Source organism: Exophiala bonariae (genome assembly GCF_035927105.1).
Source record: "Exophiala bonariae strain CCFEE 5792 chromosome Unknown scaffold_15, whole genome shotgun sequence".
In the NCBI taxonomy this organism is placed as follows: domain Eukaryota; kingdom Fungi; phylum Ascomycota; class Eurotiomycetes; order Chaetothyriales; family Herpotrichiellaceae; genus Exophiala; species Exophiala bonariae.
In genome coordinates, this window is record NW_027042490.1 from 611,002 (window position 1) to 627,996 (window position 16,995).

A 16,995-nucleotide genomic window follows, 5' to 3' on the forward strand; every position below is an offset into this window, starting at 1 on the left:
TAAACGCCGGGCATTGCATTTAGTGACTAGAAACATATACTCAATTGAGGTTTGAGGATAATTCAACAATGGCCAGGTGTAGCCATCTTGAAATGCCGGTCTACAGGTTTTGCTCCGCATTCCGAGCTCCTACTATCCTGATAGTGTCCGGCGGAAGGACGCCCAACCTAACACAGAAACCCACGCTTTGATCGGATCAGGCATTGCATCCGAGACACTAATGGTGGCCTAGTGCTGAAGCCGACCCCAATATGGCAATGCGCGCGGCTGCTACCCCGAATTCCCTGACTCACATCCCACCTGCATGCTCAGTGTTCGGGTACTGCAATCCGTCAATGACGAACTCAAGATGGCATATTGGAGTGCAGTAATTGCGACAAAGTCAGTCTAACTTGACTGGATTCAAAATCTTCCTTTTTACTGCCTACCACCCTACGGCAACTTCCTGATTCCTTCCTCCCACGACCTCTCCACGTTGACAAAATGACCACTCTCGTTCCCCGCCCACCTTACTCCAAAGATGAGGTGAACAAGCTCTACCCTCAGGGTCTCGAGTTACGCTTGGTTCAAGTACTCCTCCGCCATGGAGAGAGAGCACCAGTCTCGGCTCGGTTTGGCAACGTATGTACTTACACACTACTAGTGGGAGAGCTGGGTACCTAACACTCCAATAGGCAGGACTTGCTCCGTACTGGCCCTATTGCAACGCCGCTCAACGACTCCGCTCTGTCGCTATGACCCCTCAAGACGTATCACAATGGAACTCTCTACAGTGGAGGAGGAGACTGGAGAGATTTGGAAGTGACGATGGTCCCGTCATTGCTGCTGGACCTGAAGGCGAAGTGGATGGTATCTGGTACGGTGTTCATTGAAGAAGCAGGAATGTCCACAGCTGACAAGCTTTCTCCTACAGTCAGCTGGGCGAATTGACCGACAAAGGAAGAGAAACCACCTACGAACTTGGCCGTCGCCTACGTAATCTTTACGTGGACCAGCTCAAGTTCATGCCACAGCTCATTGCAAATGCCGATCTGATCTACCTACGAGCAACTCCACTGCCGCGTGCCCTGGAATCCGTCCAACAAGCGTTTTGGGGCATGTATCCATTGGCTGCGCGGACTGCTGCATTCCCGCCTCCGACCATTGTTACACGGACCGTGGCAGATGAAACATTGTTCCCGAATGATGGCAATTGCCGACGCTTCGCCCAATTATCTCGTGCCTTTGCTCAGCGAACAGCCGACCGTTGGAATGAAACAGATGATCTGGCATACGTAACAAAGTTGATTGGAAAATGGATGCCCGAAAACTCTGACAAGAAGGTTGCGGTAGACTCCCACCCTAGACTTTCCGGAGTCATGGATACTGTCAATGCCACACTTGCACATGGTCCGGAGACTCGCCTTCCGAGAGAATTTTATGATGAGAAATCTCGAGCGATCATTGATCGTATTGCTGTTGAGGAGTGGTTCTCTGGATACAACGAAAATCGCGAGTATCGCATGCTGGGTATAGGATCCCTAGTTGGCGACGTCGTCGAACGCATGACTTCCAAGATTGAAGGTGCCGGACTCTCAATCAATGAAATTGGTGGTGAGAATGGTCGATTAGGTCAAGGTCGTGGTGGTGAGAAAGGTATTCGGTTCGCCATGTCTGGTTGCCACGACACAACATTGGCTGGAGTATTGAGCGGTCTTGGTGCTTTCAGTGAGGAGAAATGGCCACCATATACAAGCCATATTGCATTCGAGCTATTCCGTCGTCCTGATCCAGCCTCGGCCTCTGCAAATTCCGAGCCAGATGCCGATTTCCTCACCAATACACACCCTTCCTCAACAGAGCCCAAAAACGAAAAGGCATCAACAAGACCTGGCGCGATAGCGTCGTTGCTAGGTTCTCGTTCCCCATCTCCCAAAAGCTCAGATGCTTCCCCAAGCAGACTGTTTGGCCTAGGTGCATCAAAGCCGCACAAAGATCTTATTGCTCGTGCTCCACACCACAGCTTGAGTGACTCCCAGAAGTCTCGGTTGGAACCATACTACGTCCGGATTCGATACAACGACAAGGTCATGAAGATTCCAGCATGTGCAAAGCCAGGCAACAACTACGAGGGCGACGAGACAATCTGTACATTTGAAGCCTTCAAGCGTGTTGCCGACAGTTTTACTCCCAAAAATTGGAAAGCTCAGTGTGGTGAAAACCTTGACAAACCCATAGCTGGTTTAGAAGGCCCTGCGCAATTCGCCGGGCAGGTTGATGATGGTTTCTGATCATTTCTATAACCGATCTCGACATCAAAGCGTCCCCACGACCCGCGAGCGAGTTCTGTACGAAGTCTTGATCTGTGCCATTCAATGGACAAGTGCAAAAAGTTCACAACCAGAAAATAAAGGGCCGCGGGGAGATTACATAGGCCTCTTCTCCTGACAGACCGCCATCAACGAGACTCCAGTCCTCCAACATCGTTTCGAAATGAAAAGTCAACCAAAGTCTTACGCCATTGACGCGAAAGCCATTGAAAGCCTAACATCGGCGACATGTACAGCTCAAGAAGCGGTGAAAAGGAAAAAGTTGAATCGTACAAGGTGAAAAGTATACTTGAATTCCAAACTATCTGACGCGCCTGTGGTTTTTGATATCACATAGGTTAACAGTGACGTTGATGGGCTGATCAGTAATTAACGAAAGCCGTAGCACGAGCGGCCGAGACTTGATTGTACAGTCATAGCATGCAATTTTGGTAGATAGTGCGTACTTGATTGCTTAGATCCACTACAAAAGGAAGTCATTCTCTGCGCTGCAGCTCGGCTCAAAGAAATGCATGCCAGCTCAAGGCGTGTCTTCTCAAGTCCTAACCTTGACGTTCTCCCAAGTGCCGCGAAACAACTGCTTCTTCGAGCCTGTATACCCGACCTTGCGGAACCACTCCTCAGCACTGCGGACGCGATCCGGAAGGATCTCATCGAGAAACGCAAAGTCCCTGCGAATGAGGCCTTTGTTGTCCGGCGTGGACGCACGGTACAGGTTCCACCAGTTGCCGAAGTTGCGTCCGAGGCTGAGCGTCAGTGTGGCCTGGTCAGACGTGCTGTGCGCGGCGACCTTGGTGTGCACGCCGTCCGGGAGCGACGAGAAGTGCGCGTCGAGCCAGTCATCGATCGGGCTGTCCGTGTGCACGGCTGGATGCCCTGTCGCGGCCGTGTAGGCGGCGGCGAGCTCGGGCCCGGAGATGTGTGCGATAGCGATCCCGAACGTGAGGCCGTTCGAGCGTGATGGGTGTGTCAGCGTCCAGTGCAGGTAGCGTCCGAAGTCGTCGAGGTGGATGAATGGGACAGAGCCACTCCCCAGTGGCAGTGTGAATTGCAGGGCTGGGTTGGTTTCTGTCGGAGCGGACGGCAGTAGGAAATCACCCAGCATTTCAATGTATGGGCCTGAGTTGATGATTGTCCATTTCATTGGGGAGTTTGGTTGTGCGTTCATGTATTCTGGAAGAAAATAGTGTCAACTGTTTTTGCTTGAATTTTAGCGGATAGGCGAAGGGAGGAGGGAGGCTCGTACCTTGCACCCGAGCCTTGCCCATGTAATGACCGACATAGTGTTTGTCGTCCTCGTACGATAGTTCATTTGCGAGATAGTCAAGTCCACTGTAAACGAAATGCTTCACGCCAGCTTGCTTGGCCACCTCGAATAGACGAACGCCCCAATACGTCTCAGCAATTTCCCCGACCGCAAAGCCATCAGTGTTGATGAAAGCGCAGTCGGACCGTTTGGCGGCCGTGCGGAATGCGTCAAGGTCATATCCAGATGTCGCTTGACTCTCGACTAATTCCACGTTTACAAGCTGAGAGAGCTCTTTCGCTGCAGGACTTGTCACGGAGCGGGTTAGAGCCAGGACTTGATATTCTTTGAGCGATGAGAGGTGTCGGATTACGGCTAGGCCTTGTGCGCCCGTGCCTCCTATGACAACGATAGTCTTCAAGGTGGAGTTGGGAGCCATTTCAATATCGTGGCCGTTGAAATGGAGATGCTGAAAGACAAAACTAGAAGTGGAGCTTGCTAGGCTTCATCGTTCAAGGGCTTACATAGCCATCAATATATACCTCTGGAATATCTATTCTTGATAGAATTGCTTGAATAGCACCAGCATGTTCGAAGGCGTTGGTACGGTTCGTACAAACGTTCAACGGGAACTGAATCCCATCACCAAACCGTTCCGTACGAGAGTCAAACTCGGTAGGCTGTCAACCAGCAAACTAATCTGTTTGGAAGATTAAAGGAAGGATAGTTCATCATTACTAAGATCGCAACAAGGACTGAAGATATTCAGCAGCAAATCATTCCGTAAAATAGTCTCTGTTGTTCGTGTCCTTACCAATCGACTAATCATGGCAAAATGAGTGGTTTTGTCATAAACGGTCGTACTTCACCGAACCTTTGCACCGCCCATGGCGGATCCTTACCTTCATGCATCACATGCACATGGGGAAGGTTGTATTCACTGTACCACAAGGTTCGTTGGGTGGTGTGTTTGTTCACATATTGTTACTCGTCCCGGAGGTGAATAGAAATCATGAATAGAAGTGAAAAGCGTCACTGACTCTTGTGGTTTTGCGAACATGGCCATCCTAAACGAGTTAGTTCAAGCAGCCAAATCTCTCTATTTAAGTTGGACTCGGGTGACGGAAAAAACTCCTCTTTTCTAATCGTTCTCAGGCATCACGTGTTGACGTGTTGCCTTTCTCCACCACGACGCGTCCTTGGCTCTGAAGCCAGGACAGTCAATACGGGCTTACAGTGTGCATGCAATACGGAACTTTCTCGTATATATATACAAAGAACAGTTTCTACGAGCCGTGGCTTGTTTTAGAGCCCCATTTGTCTGATCCGAACCCAGCCATCATGGTGAAAATAACCGCCTCAGACATTGGCAGATGTATGAGAGCCACCCGCGTCTCTGACCAAGATCCAAGTACTGATGATTCTCTAGCCTTACAAAGACCAGCAATCTCGCCGAATGGCAGAATCTTAGCAATTGTCACCCCGGACCCAAAGATCCACTTACTGGATCTGACAGACACTGTCCATGGAGACACTGTCATCACGAGGCTGAGACTCCCTGTCCATGCTAAAGGCTTTCTTCAGGATTGTCATATCATCCGCTGGTCTCCAGAGTTTATGCTGGACGATGATGCTGACTCCACAACCACATCAGAGGCAGATCTGGGCAGGACCTGGCTTCTATTGTCCAATGGACGACGTGTTGTTGCTGTGAGCACAGACATTTGGCTCCCCGGGATGATGCGTGGAGTCGACGGAGACAGTGGATCTAAGTCAAACATCCTCGCAGATTATGATCTTGGAGCGCAGTTCGGAAAATTGACATTACTCGAGTTTGTCTTTGACCATCGCCACGCATTACTGATGCACGAACATGGCGGCAGTGCCACATTGCTGAGCTTGACGAGACCACAACGACAAGAGATCCCCCATATCAAAAACAATGGGCCCGCAGCCTTCGCACAAGCACCGAATGCCGACAAATTTGCCTTACTACGAAGAGACAAAGGCCAAGACAAGATCTCAGTGTTTGAACTATCTTCAAACCGTCTGCCAATCGAACACACGTTTGAACCACGAAGTCTAGACGCCCAGAGCATCGTGTGGTGTCCGGCAGGTCAGCCTATTTTAGGGGTGGTTGAATCTCCAAGTTACGGTTTGAGTGTCACTTTTTACACAGCTCAGGGTCACTCCTTGAAGCATCTAGATATCACCTCGACCAATATGAACTTGGCCAGACAGCCATCGAACTTCGAGGGCGTTGGAGCGACTTGTCTGAAGTGGACCAACGCAACCGATGCTCACACCGTTCAAGCAATACTAGATGGGCAGCAACAAGTGTTTGTTCGATACCTGACCAACGGAAGTGTGTCTACGCAAGAAATAGCATCATTCGTTCATCCTGATATCGTGGATGGTTCAAACACCTTGATCTGGCAAGAGGAGTCGGAAAACCCCTTACCTTCAAACAAGGTCTCCAGCTTTATAAGGCAGAAAGCAGCCTTCTCCACAAAGTCAAGTCCCGAAGATTTAAGTCCACACGCGATAGATACCGTTGAACTCAATTCGGACAACACGATGATTGCTACTTGCCTGAAAGGCTGTGGTAAGCTGCTCTGGATATGGAAGCCGGAACAATCTCAACCTTTCACTCTCATCATCTTTCGACACCACGTCAAATATGTCCTTTGGCATCCATTTCTCCCCCACGTTCTTATTGCCATTACCCATCAGAAGCGGCCTATCATTTATGCATGGTATGTACCAAATTTTGGACCAATCAGTGGAGAGATCGTCCTGAACCATGAGATGCACTCCAATCCTCTAACGACAACATTGTCGACGAAGTTCTCTGCTTCATGGCTACCTGCAGCACGGCACACTGATGGACGCGTTCCCTTCTTCTTCACATCAGCAACCAGGTTCGAGATTAGTTTCCTGCGCAGCCTGGATGGAAGAGTTTTGTTTGAGAGTGCTTTGCGACAAGACAGGAATGTCTTTGACAACAAGGACACTGGTGGAGCAGATGAGTTAATCGGGATCGGGATTGACACACCAAGTAAAACTGCAAAGCCATCTAAGAAGGCTCGGTTTTCAGTCGAAGAGCATGTTGATCCGGAACAAGGCGAGTGGCTTCAGGAAGAAGCAAAGCACCGGGCATGGTGAATTGTTACACTGTCCGTCTGCTCCAAACGTTGAGCAAACGATATAAAAAAAATCATAACACGCCTGAGCGGAAATGCGTTTTGAGACCAAGTTGTGCTCAGCCTCAGGGGCTCCAAGGCTTAAAGCCTGTGGTTGACAGCCATCTTTGAGGCAGTTCAGTTGAATACATTCGCGTTTGCAGCACTGGAAGTCACGCAGCACTAGCGTGAAGATGAGAGTGCATTGCAATTACATTGCCAATTGACAAAACTGGACATCGAGGCAGTGAAAAATGTGACAATTTGTCTGCGCACCTTGGAATTATTTATTTGTTGATCTTTTCAACACTCACATTTCAACAACGCTCCAGAGACAAATCACATCCAAGACAATCTGGTCAACCATGGACTCCCGCAAACAAGTCAACAATACTACTAGCAGTCTTACGGCTACTGAGCTTGAGGCAATCGCAGGATTGATACAGCTCGCTCAACCTCGTCAGGCAGAGGCAAGCTTTGAAGCTGGCACCGAGAGCAAGCCTCCAGTAAGGACTGCTAACACAACGGCTATCTCTGCCGGTACTAATTCGCGACAGATAGTTACAAGCTTAGAAGAACATACTGGTCAGATTCAGACGGCAATGCAGAGTCAAGTAGCAGACAATGCCCAACCGGGACCCCAAACATGGTTCCACGATCTCCTTTCCCGAGCAGCCTTGAAGAACTTCATGCGTTACGGGGTGAGGCCAATGCAACTTGATGCAGAGGGAGAAGGACGCTTGGAGGCAGTCCTGGTGGTGATGCAGCAACGATCTTCCGTTCAGGAGGCGGCTTGGTACCTCGATGACAATAACTGGGATGTTCAGGACGCGATAACGCAGTACCTGTACGATGAGGCAGGCCGTGCAAACGACCAGACCGGGGCTTACCAGAGGGCTCTCCAAGCAACAAATTCTGTAACTAGACACAGTTTCAACCAAGGACTTCTCCAGTATCGCATTCGAGAGGGCGGAGGTCTGCGCCGACGCTACGACTTTCCAAACACTGATGCATTCGACGTCGACAACGTAGACCACCTACGTGCCCTGAACCACTGGCGAGCCGATATGGACAGACTACGCGGCCCTCTTCCAGATGTCCCGAGAGCAACAAGGAGTGACAGAGGATGGACAGACAGCGAATGCCGGTACTTGCAGAATCTTTACGCAAGTAAGAAGGACGACTTCACCGTGGGCAAGCGGCCTGACATGGCCAAGATAATGGAGGAGTTCAACAAGGTCTTCGTCGGCCGCTACCTCCCTGGAAGATTAAACCCTTGCTCGGCACGCACTATCAGTAGTGCCAATGCCTGGCTCGATCGCAGCTGGAAGAGGGATGAGCCAGGGAAACGCTTGAACCTTCAACAGCGATATGAAACAGCGATGAACATCCTTCAACATCGCAAAGACGAAGATGACGAATATCATCAGTTCACACAGTAAGGAAGCCACCATCAAGTCTTGCCCAGTCGATCCGCACACCTATCGACCCGTGACCATGGACACCGAGTTTGCACCGAGCGAAAGAGAACTAAAGAGGCTTCAGAATAGGCATTCGGGTCGAAAGTCCTTGAGTGATAACAGAATAACAAAAAGGTTGACAAGGCACCGCCAATGTCCCGCCATTCCCAAGACTCCTGGCCTAGCGGTCTGATATGGAGCCCACGCAAGTTGAGGACAAGAGCACTCTCATCTCCCAATATATGAATGTGAGGTTTGAAGGGATCAAGTCTAGGCGACGTTCCTCCTAACCATAAGCTCTCGATGCGGTGCTTTCCTCATCATTCACAGCATTTTGTACATCCTACCCATGCTCCTAAGTTCAACCCTAAGGCGCCAGAATCCGCGATCCATTGTCAAGTGGGTGTGTGAAAAGCTGTACGCTGCGTGTGAGCAGTTGAGGATCTGGACACGGCAGTTGGCCAACCGTAAGGGGGCATTGAGGCAGTGTTTCTTGCTACTTAAAGCAGTTTATGATTGCCTCTTCTAAAGGGCAAGTTAGTTCTTTTATACTGAGGTGGAGTCCTACCGATCTTTCTCCTGATTCAAACCTGGACGATCCCCTAATCTCAAAGAAGCACTACATACCCCAGACTATCCCTCAACAAATGCAAACGATGACTCCTTCAATTCCCAATACCGCCGTTAGCGACAGATTTTCCAATGAGTCCTGCTCTACTCCTGAAAGCAGAGCCCATTTTGCGAAACTTCCAGATCCGAAATCTGGCTACCAGCCATACGACAACAAACTCCCAATTTCAAGCCATTCTCCACAAGGACGACTTTCTATCCAGTTCGAATTGTCGGGTACAAAGTGCTCCATATCAGGCCAGAATGCCTTCCGCCTAGCTCTTAGTGTCGAGAACGGCACCAATCTCCCCTTGGCCTTCGCGGTGGGTAGACAACCCATGTTGATATCTGAAGCATACTCTCGTGGGCCAGAGCTCATCATCAGCCAAGCGGACGACAGGGAAATCGTCGCAACATATCGATTTGAAGTCTGCTCTGTTCCCGAAGTCCCCCGCATCATCAAACAATCCGGTCTTTACGACGGGGAAGACTTTGACCATCTGCGCCCTGGGGTCACAGAGCCAATCACCGTCGATCTCAATAGCCAAAGTGTCCTCAAGGAAGAGTTTTGCGACGATTTGATGGAGAAACTTGCAGTGGGTAGGAAATATAGGATTTCTATTCGGGGTTCTAGATGGGAAAGTGGAAAGACCGCACCAGTGCGTTGTCAAGCTTGCAGAAGAGGACCAGACGTGTTTGAAGTGGTCTATTGAGACAGAAATGTAGTCGTTCAGGTTAAGGATTGGATCAATGGATCAAAGCAGACTATCGTGGCAGCAATCTGACACTACCTAGGTAGTGTCAAAAGTCCACGCAGAATCAGCGACACAGCTTTCCAACACCGACCATCAAGCCTTGCAGGAGATAACAGACTGCTGGCATTGGATACCACAATTGATTCAGTTCACACAATGCAAGGCAACCCCAGGTCTTTGTTCACATAGCACTTACAAAGAAAATTGATTCTAGCTCACATGACAATGAAACACATTCATCATGGAACAGCCCACGATGCCTCGGATCACTGACTGTTTCTTTCATCGTGTCGCTCCAACACGCAGGTTGGGCTGAGGCAGCCACTATTCCCGCGTTATAGATAACGGCTGTCTCGGCCCGACCAAGGCTCACTCAGAGATCCAATATAATTTATCTTGATCTTTGACTGCTCTTCCACTGCACACGTATATCTCTCTTCAACGCATGCAATTCTAGGGTACAGTACTAAACCGCCATGTCCGCCAACACGTTTCGTACAGCGTTGCTTGACTGCTTTGCCAGAGTCTCGAGATTAGGATTGATTTATCATGCGGCTCTCACCACAGAAAAGCCTCATCTAGCAGGAAACAATGATTTGGAGTCTGATCCTGAAGGAGTTGATGCAGATGACAACGGCGATCTTCATCCAGTTGAGAACAGCAAGAGCGAGTTGGTAACCGCATTCGATGACCCAGCCTCGCTGTACCAATATATCTCACCCGTCAGCCATACTCGTCATCCAAGAGTTGCGTTGGGCATAATCGTTTCTTCCAACAAATACTCCAAATCCGGAGTCGAACCATTCACGATCAATTTTCAAGTGGGAAATCTAACGCCACACATACTCACGCTTTCCAATATTGAACCAGTAAGACCGATGGGCTCCTCAGTCACAAATGGGCCGATAGTACGTCTTGTTGAGCAGTCAATCCGAGGTGTGATTGCTCAATATCGACTGGAAATCTTCGGACCTGATACAACCACGCAATTGCTCCCAAGGCCTGCCACCCTTGGAAACAACTCAGAGCGCTTCAAAACTTTGCAACCTCTTCACTGTAGCGAACATGCTGCATGGATCAATAGTCCAAACTATGCGGACTTGTGGTGTAAAGACCTCAAGCTGAAGCTTATGGTTGGCATGCACTACACAATCGATATCATGCCTGCTGGCTCACTCTGGGGTCGGAGAATTATGGATGAGATGATCGAATGTGAATTTCTGAATCGGCGTCTTCCCTCATTTGAAGTTGTAGAATAAGGCATGAACTATGAACAACCACCAATGCCCAATTTTGAAAGGTGGTTTTGGTGCCCCCATTTCTGACCCCCAAACCGGCGTGTCTCCTCGCAATTCTTCCCGGCTGCACGAGGCTGGCTCTCCCAGGGGCAGCGGGGGCCAGACAGTCCCCTCATCGGCTTACAGGGCCGACAATCGAGCGTGTTGCTAAGCTTTTCCAGTAGCCGACATCCCGCGGGGTTTTGTGGCAGACTGGGTTCGGCGGAGTCGCCGTCAATTACTTGTTCTGGTGATCGGGGTCTGCTCACTGTCACAGGAATGTCTGTTGTTTAAACGCAATCAAGTCACTGTCCAGAAATCTGTCAAACAGAAACCTCAGTGAGAGACAGGGAAACAAAATCACTTCATTACTTAATCCAGTTATTCTACCACCAGAAAAACCAACTATTGTGCTACTCCCCGCGACCATCGAATCAAATTTTAAGATGGAGGCTTTGGTTAGTCTATTCTCTCTGGCAGGGAGAACTGCAGTGATTACTGGAGGTACGAGAGGTATCGGAGCAGCGATGGCAATTGCACTAGCAGAAGCAGGAGCAGACATTATCCTCGTCCAGGTTAGTAACGCTGAAGAGCAACTACGCAGAAGGCTTAGATTGAAGAACGAAGAGCACTGATGAAAGATCACCAGCGAGATGAGAGCAACAAGAAAACTTACGACCAAATCAAGTCACTTGGGCGAAAAGTCAGCATCGTCACAGCAAATCTCTCCGACCAGTCATCGGTAGAGAAGCTCATACCAGATCTCGTCAAGGCAGGTCACGACATGCATATCTTGCTCACTTGCGCGGGAATTCAGAAGCGACACCCAGCCCACCAATTCCCTATCGATGACTGGAACACGGTATTGCAAGTGAACCTTACGACGATCTTTACACTGTGCCGGGATTTCGGGGCATATCTCTTGTCTAAGCCGGCACCCGCCACGGGCACACGGGGCAACATCATCAATGTAGCGTCTCTTCTCACATTTCAAGGCGGTATTACTGTTCCAGCATACGCAGCATCAAAGGGTGGAGTGGCACAGCTGACGAAAGCACTGAGCAATGAGTGGGCAGGCAAAGGGATCCAGGTCAACGCAATCGCGCCAGGGTACATCGATACGGACATGAACGAGGCACTCATCGCGAATGAGACGAGGGCGAGGCAGATTCTGGAGAGGATACCGGCTGGTCGGTGGGGGAAGCCTGAGGATTTCAAAGGCGCGGTCGTGTACTTGGCGGGGAACGCATCGCAGTATGTCAGTGGAGAGGTATTAACGGTCGATGGGGGTTGGATGGGCCGGTAGAGAGGGGAGGGAGGTGTGAAGACAGCTGCAGGACCCTCAATCGTAGAAATCATCTGGTTGCAAGGACAAAGCACGTACCTAAGCCAACAAAGCCGCTTGGTCACCTCGGAGGTGAGATCTTCCGCAGTCACGGAATTGGAATAATTCTTTTCAAAAGACACGCCAAGGAAGCCCAGGTCATTGTCATTCTAAATCGTCAGAGAACAAGCGTGAGGAACTCAAGGACAACTCTCCTTCAGCAGGACGGCACGTTTGCGTTCTTCATTTTACAACTACGATCACACACTGCAGGGAACAAGAGCGTGACCAGCGTTGATACATTCATCTCCGGTGTCTGATCAACGCCACGAGGGAGAGTTAACTACGATCCTCAAGCTCCAGCATAGAGTTCATACCTGCATATTTTGGCTCACTTCCACTGCTCGTCTTCTCACCAGGAACGGGATGGATTTCACAAACTCACAGCTTGCACATCGATTGGGTCACAGTGACAAAGAGAAGTTGATCAGCAGCGCTTGGGAGATGGTACTCCAGACGTGATGTCGAACCAATTTTTGCTCAAACGCATCACCGCTCAATAATTTTCAATAACAGTGAATTAACTGGGACACAAATACTCCGCGCTTCTCAATAAGCTCTTAATAATCCTCAATGACCATGGCCTATCGTCCAACGGTAAGCATCTCTAGGCCACCAGAAGGCTGAATACGGCTCGGCGAGGCTGAATAACACCTCTCCTCAATTGACATGCACCGTGATGAGGTCTAGGCACACCATTTCATTCAACAGCTTATTCACCAATGCAACGGTACTTTGTGCATGACTCTTGTTGTTCTCATCCCTATGAAGACTGTCATTTCCCACCTTTGTCGCCCTTGTCCGCTTGCTTCCCGATGTTCTCGTGATAATCAACCATTTATCCCCTGCTGACTGCATTATTTGCCCCCTTGTTTCTAATCACAGAAAGAACGGCTTTGATCTTCCAAACCTGCTAGATATGTACTTAACCGAAAAATCAAGCTTCAACTACGCGTAACAGAAGATTTGGCCAACACACCCGTCCCTTTGAACACTACATCAGATTTAGACAAAACCCTGGATATCAAACCGCAAACACATCGAACAACCACAAAATGGCTACCGTATCAGTCATGCCGAGCCGAACCACCCCTATTCCAAGCATCACCACAGTGGCTACCACATTTACTCGATATCTCCAATATACTCCTCGGGATCTGGCAGATGGCAACCTCGTCTTCAAAAACGCAAAGGTTCCCGAGGCAAACCTCACAGCATCTGCGCTGAATGGAACAGCAACACCCCCACCATATTTTACTGGTCTACATGGTGTTAACATCGAATTGGATGCCAAACTCGTCAAATTGATGTGGCTGACCATCTTTGTCGCGGTTGGAATCACTTTCGTGTTGCGTTTGCTCGAGTTGGGTAATGCCTATATTCGAAATGCTGTCTGCATGACCCGAACACGTCGAGAACAAACCTATTACACTCTCGACCACTTTCCGTTATGGTCGTGGTTGAAAAAAAACCTCATCTACGCACCACTTGGGAAGAAGAGACATAATCGAGAACTTCAACTTTCCTCTGTCATAAATTACGGCACAATCCCCGGGCGAATCCATTTCTTGCTTCTCTTTGTGTACGCTTTAAGTCAACTCGTCTACTGCGTCATGTTGGACTGGAAAACCAGCGACAAGGGAAAGCTCATGGCCGAGTTGCGGGGTCGAAGCGGGATTCTAGCAACCGTCAATATGCTTCCACTTGTTGTGCTCGCAGGTCGAAACAACCCTTGCATCGCCCTTTTGCGTGTCAGTTTTGACACCTACAATTTGTTCCATAGGTGGATTGGAAGGATCTGTGTTCTCCAATCGATGGTCCATGTCTCCGCATGGATGGCTGCCTATATTATGGCAAAAGGAGAGGATGCAACAATCGCTGTCTTCGTCAACAACACTTTCCTCCAGTTTGGGTTGATTGCAGCCATCGCGATATTTATTCTGGCCCTACATTCCCTCTCACCGATCCGCCATGCCTTTTATGAGACATTCCTGCATCTGCATCAATTTCTCGCCCTTGCCGCATTCTTGGGCGTTTACGTGCACTTGTGCTCCAAGATGCTTCCAGCTTTCCCGTTCATTCTTACGGTCGTTGTCTTCTGGCTCATCGAAAGACTATGGCGACTTGGACGAATCCTCCGTCTCAACTATCCTCGACTGGGTGGTAAAACTTCAATGACGGTTGAAGCTCTCCCGGCGAACGCCTGTCGAGTGACCTATCAATTGCCACGTCATATCACCATCAGGCCTGGGAGCCACGTCTATGCCTACATTCCATTGATCTCTCTTTGGCAATCCCATCCGTTTTCAGTTGCATGGACCAATATCGAGTCTGGCCCTCCAATCGCTGCCGACATGGGTTCATGTTCTGACTCGACGGATCTCGAGGGACAAACAAGCAATAAATTGGTTGCAGCCACGGCACCAACCACCGTGTCGTTGATTGTCTGTGCTCGATCCGGAATGACGAAAAAACTGTACGAGAAAGCCTGCGAGTCAAACAACAACAAGCTTTTCCTCAACGGCTTCATCGAAGGTCCGTACGCCGGCCACGACTCCATGGTATCCTACGGTACCGTCATCATGTTCGCCGGCGGCGGTGGCATCACACATCATCTCATCCAGATCCGACACTTGCTGCTCGGAGCAAAGGCTCAGACTGTAGCAACTCGCAAGATCGTGTTAGTCTGGTCCATCCGCGACGTCGATGCTATGGAGTGGGTGAAGCCCTGGATGACCGAGATTCTCGCCATGGAAGGCCGCCGCGATGTCTTATCTATTCGCGTCTACGCAAGCAAGCCTTCGGTTCCAATCAACACGAGCAAGGCCAAACCCACCATGCAAATCATCGAAGGCAGGTGTGATCCCGGCGCTGTCCTCGATGAGATTATCCCACAGCGTGTCGGTGCCACCATGGTCAGTGTTTGTGGACCCGGCGCTTTGGCTGATTCTGTCAGACATCACACCCGTCGGTTCATTGGCTCCGCAGCTATTACTCTAAACGAGGAGTCGTTCACTTGGTGACGTGCCTTCTGTAGACACAAATCGAATTAGCCAGAGTGCTATTCGAGAAGCGATCATGCTTGCTTTCAACAGAGAAAATAACATTGCTTTAGCCAAAATGTCAACCCGAAAATTGATTCTTTCAACTCAAATATTGCCCTCATATCAGGCAAGGTCCTTCCCCTAAGCAAAGCCACTTCAGACGCAAGTAAAGATAAACAGCGTATTCGAAATCGAAATTTAATCAACAATCCACCGAAAACTCGACTGCATGCGTAATATCCCTTGCACAATGATACGTGACTAGCTAAGGCTACAGCGGACATTCCCTTCTCCAAGTTTTTTTGGACCCACACATCATCGATGCCATCGACACCTAGCATGTTGAGCCCTCTGCTATCGATGATACACTCGGCTCGCACTTCGGCGACGTCCTCCAGCGTTGATGCACTGCGGCCTCCCTCTTGACGCCTTACTTCTACTCAAGCGCGGTTGACTCATGGCCGACCCTGTTGATTCTCAGTGCAGCGGCAAGATTCTCGAGCTCCGCTGCTGATGAATCCTGCACATCGCCGGCCTTGTAGCTTCTCGTAGAGGCGTTCGCAACAGCAAGTGCGTCTTCGAAGTCCACGGAATACTTGCGCAAGAGCTCCATGATTCTCGAGACCTCGTGGCGGATTGCATCGTACGGCGTCTCGGCAAAGTACTCTCGCCAGCCCATTTCGTGGATCTGTCTCTTTGACCCCCACCATTTCTGGAATTTCCCGCTCCCGAATACAAGTGGTTCGACATGAGGATGGTTTTGTGCTCGCCACTTTGTAAGACTTGTCCATGTGTTCTCGTCGTGGTGCAGAAACTCTTCTATCTTGGCTCCTTGCATGAGAAGCTCCCGGAGCTCCTCTGATTCTTGCTTCAGATACCATTTGAGGTAAGACACGATCTTCCGATCGGCTTCGCGGCGAATCCAGAAACCGAACACAGGGCCAAGTTGTGTTTGGGCATGTGCTAATCCTCGCACCTCCTGAACCTTCTCGGTGAACAGCTCAAGAGACATGGATGTGTGGTTGCTAAGCGCGTCTAGAGAAAGTTTGAAGAGCATGATATCTGTATGGCGGTAGTTGATCAAGTTGCCCAAACGGTTGTGGTCACTAAGGTGCTGGTCTATGACATCGCTCAAGCGGGTTTTATGGTCCGACCAAATGTCTTGACCCCAGCCCTTTTCGAGCTCGTTGCCAGCTTGGTACATGGCAAATTGCGCTTGAGCCAATTCTTCACTCAAAGAGCCCAAGTCCATTGAATGTTGCCGAAGTGGATGGAAAGCCTGCGTCAAGTTCAACGCGACCTGGAGAGGATCCAGAGGAGGTAAACTTGGCTCGCGTAGAGCTGGCTCGAACAGGTCGAGAATTGAATTCACCAAAGGGGGCACTTCGAAAAAGAAGATAATACTAATCACCAACCATGTCAAGAATGTGCAGAAAGGCGATAATCTAGATGAACGCCGCACCGGTCGTTTTGGTGCACTGTTGGTCACCAATGGACCTCTTCGTCGTATCGTGAAATTTGCTTCCCTTGGTTGAGTGTCTGGTTGGTATCAGAGAGCCAGTCAATGTTAGGAAAAGGGACAAGACCTACAGCCAAAATTCTTGGTAAGGCTGTGGCGCGGGGATTCAGCCATAGTGGTATCGCTGTCACTGTCGCAAGTTGAGCAATCAGTGATATCGTCCAGTTGTTGAGCCATATCGAAAGACCTAAAGATACTCTAGGGAAGTAC

General features: G+C 49.7%; 9 protein-coding genes across 9 annotated transcripts; 7 read left to right on the forward strand and 2 right to left on the reverse strand.

The window, feature by feature from the left end:
- Positions 1-483: 483 nt before the first annotated feature.
- On the forward strand, positions 484-2,270 carry LTR84_003192 (uncharacterized protein; the record flags this gene model as incomplete). The annotated part of the gene is made up of 3 exons (XM_064846787.1): positions 484-621; positions 675-856; positions 914-2,270. The coding sequence occupies 3 exons, from the start codon at positions 484-486 to the stop codon at positions 2,268-2,270; spliced, it is 1,677 nt and encodes a 558-aa protein (XP_064705767.1).
- A 574-nt stretch (positions 2,271-2,844) lies between these two features.
- LTR84_003193 (uncharacterized protein) lies at positions 2,845-3,994 on the reverse strand (the record flags this gene model as incomplete). Its single annotated transcript, XM_064846788.1, has 2 exons — positions 2,845-3,482; positions 3,556-3,994. The coding sequence occupies 2 exons, from the start codon at positions 3,992-3,994 to the stop codon at positions 2,845-2,847; spliced, it is 1,077 nt and encodes a 358-aa protein (XP_064705768.1).
- Positions 3,995-4,896: 902 nt separating this feature from the next.
- On the forward strand, positions 4,897-6,720 carry LTR84_003194 (uncharacterized protein; the record flags this gene model as incomplete). Its single annotated transcript, XM_064846789.1, has 1 exon — positions 4,897-6,720. The coding sequence occupies one exon, from the start codon at positions 4,897-4,899 to the stop codon at positions 6,718-6,720; it is 1,824 nt and encodes a 607-aa protein (XP_064705769.1).
- A 382-nt stretch (positions 6,721-7,102) lies between these two features.
- LTR84_003195 (uncharacterized protein) lies at positions 7,103-8,179 on the forward strand (the record flags this gene model as incomplete). Its single annotated transcript, XM_064846790.1, has 1 exon — positions 7,103-8,179. The coding sequence occupies one exon, from the start codon at positions 7,103-7,105 to the stop codon at positions 8,177-8,179; it is 1,077 nt and encodes a 358-aa protein (XP_064705770.1).
- Positions 8,180-8,853: 674 nt separating this feature from the next.
- Positions 8,854-9,519, forward strand: LTR84_003196 (uncharacterized protein; the record flags this gene model as incomplete). Its single annotated transcript, XM_064846791.1, has 1 exon — positions 8,854-9,519. One exon carries the CDS (start codon positions 8,854-8,856, stop codon positions 9,517-9,519), a length of 666 nt encoding a protein of 221 aa, XP_064705771.1.
- Positions 9,520-10,037: 518 nt separating this feature from the next.
- LTR84_003197 (uncharacterized protein) lies at positions 10,038-10,820 on the forward strand (the record flags this gene model as incomplete). The annotated part of the gene is made up of 1 exon (XM_064846792.1): positions 10,038-10,820. The coding sequence occupies one exon, from the start codon at positions 10,038-10,040 to the stop codon at positions 10,818-10,820; it is 783 nt and encodes a 260-aa protein (XP_064705772.1).
- Positions 10,821-11,365: 545 nt separating this feature from the next.
- On the forward strand, positions 11,366-12,144 carry LTR84_003198 (uncharacterized protein; the record flags this gene model as incomplete). The annotated part of the gene is made up of 2 exons (XM_064846793.1): positions 11,366-11,413; positions 11,452-12,144. 2 exons carry the CDS (start codon positions 11,366-11,368, stop codon positions 12,142-12,144), a joined length of 741 nt encoding a protein of 246 aa, XP_064705773.1.
- Positions 12,145-13,277: 1,133 nt separating this feature from the next.
- Positions 13,278-15,245, forward strand: LTR84_003199 (uncharacterized protein; the record flags this gene model as incomplete). The annotated part of the gene is made up of 1 exon (XM_064846794.1): positions 13,278-15,245. One exon carries the CDS (start codon positions 13,278-13,280, stop codon positions 15,243-15,245), a length of 1,968 nt encoding a protein of 655 aa, XP_064705774.1.
- Positions 15,246-15,702: 457 nt separating this feature from the next.
- LTR84_003200 (uncharacterized protein) lies at positions 15,703-16,962 on the reverse strand (the record flags this gene model as incomplete). Its single annotated transcript, XM_064846795.1, has 2 exons — positions 15,703-16,805; positions 16,857-16,962. 2 exons carry the CDS (start codon positions 16,960-16,962, stop codon positions 15,703-15,705), a joined length of 1,209 nt encoding a protein of 402 aa, XP_064705775.1.
- Between the last annotated feature and the right edge of the window lie 33 nt (positions 16,963-16,995).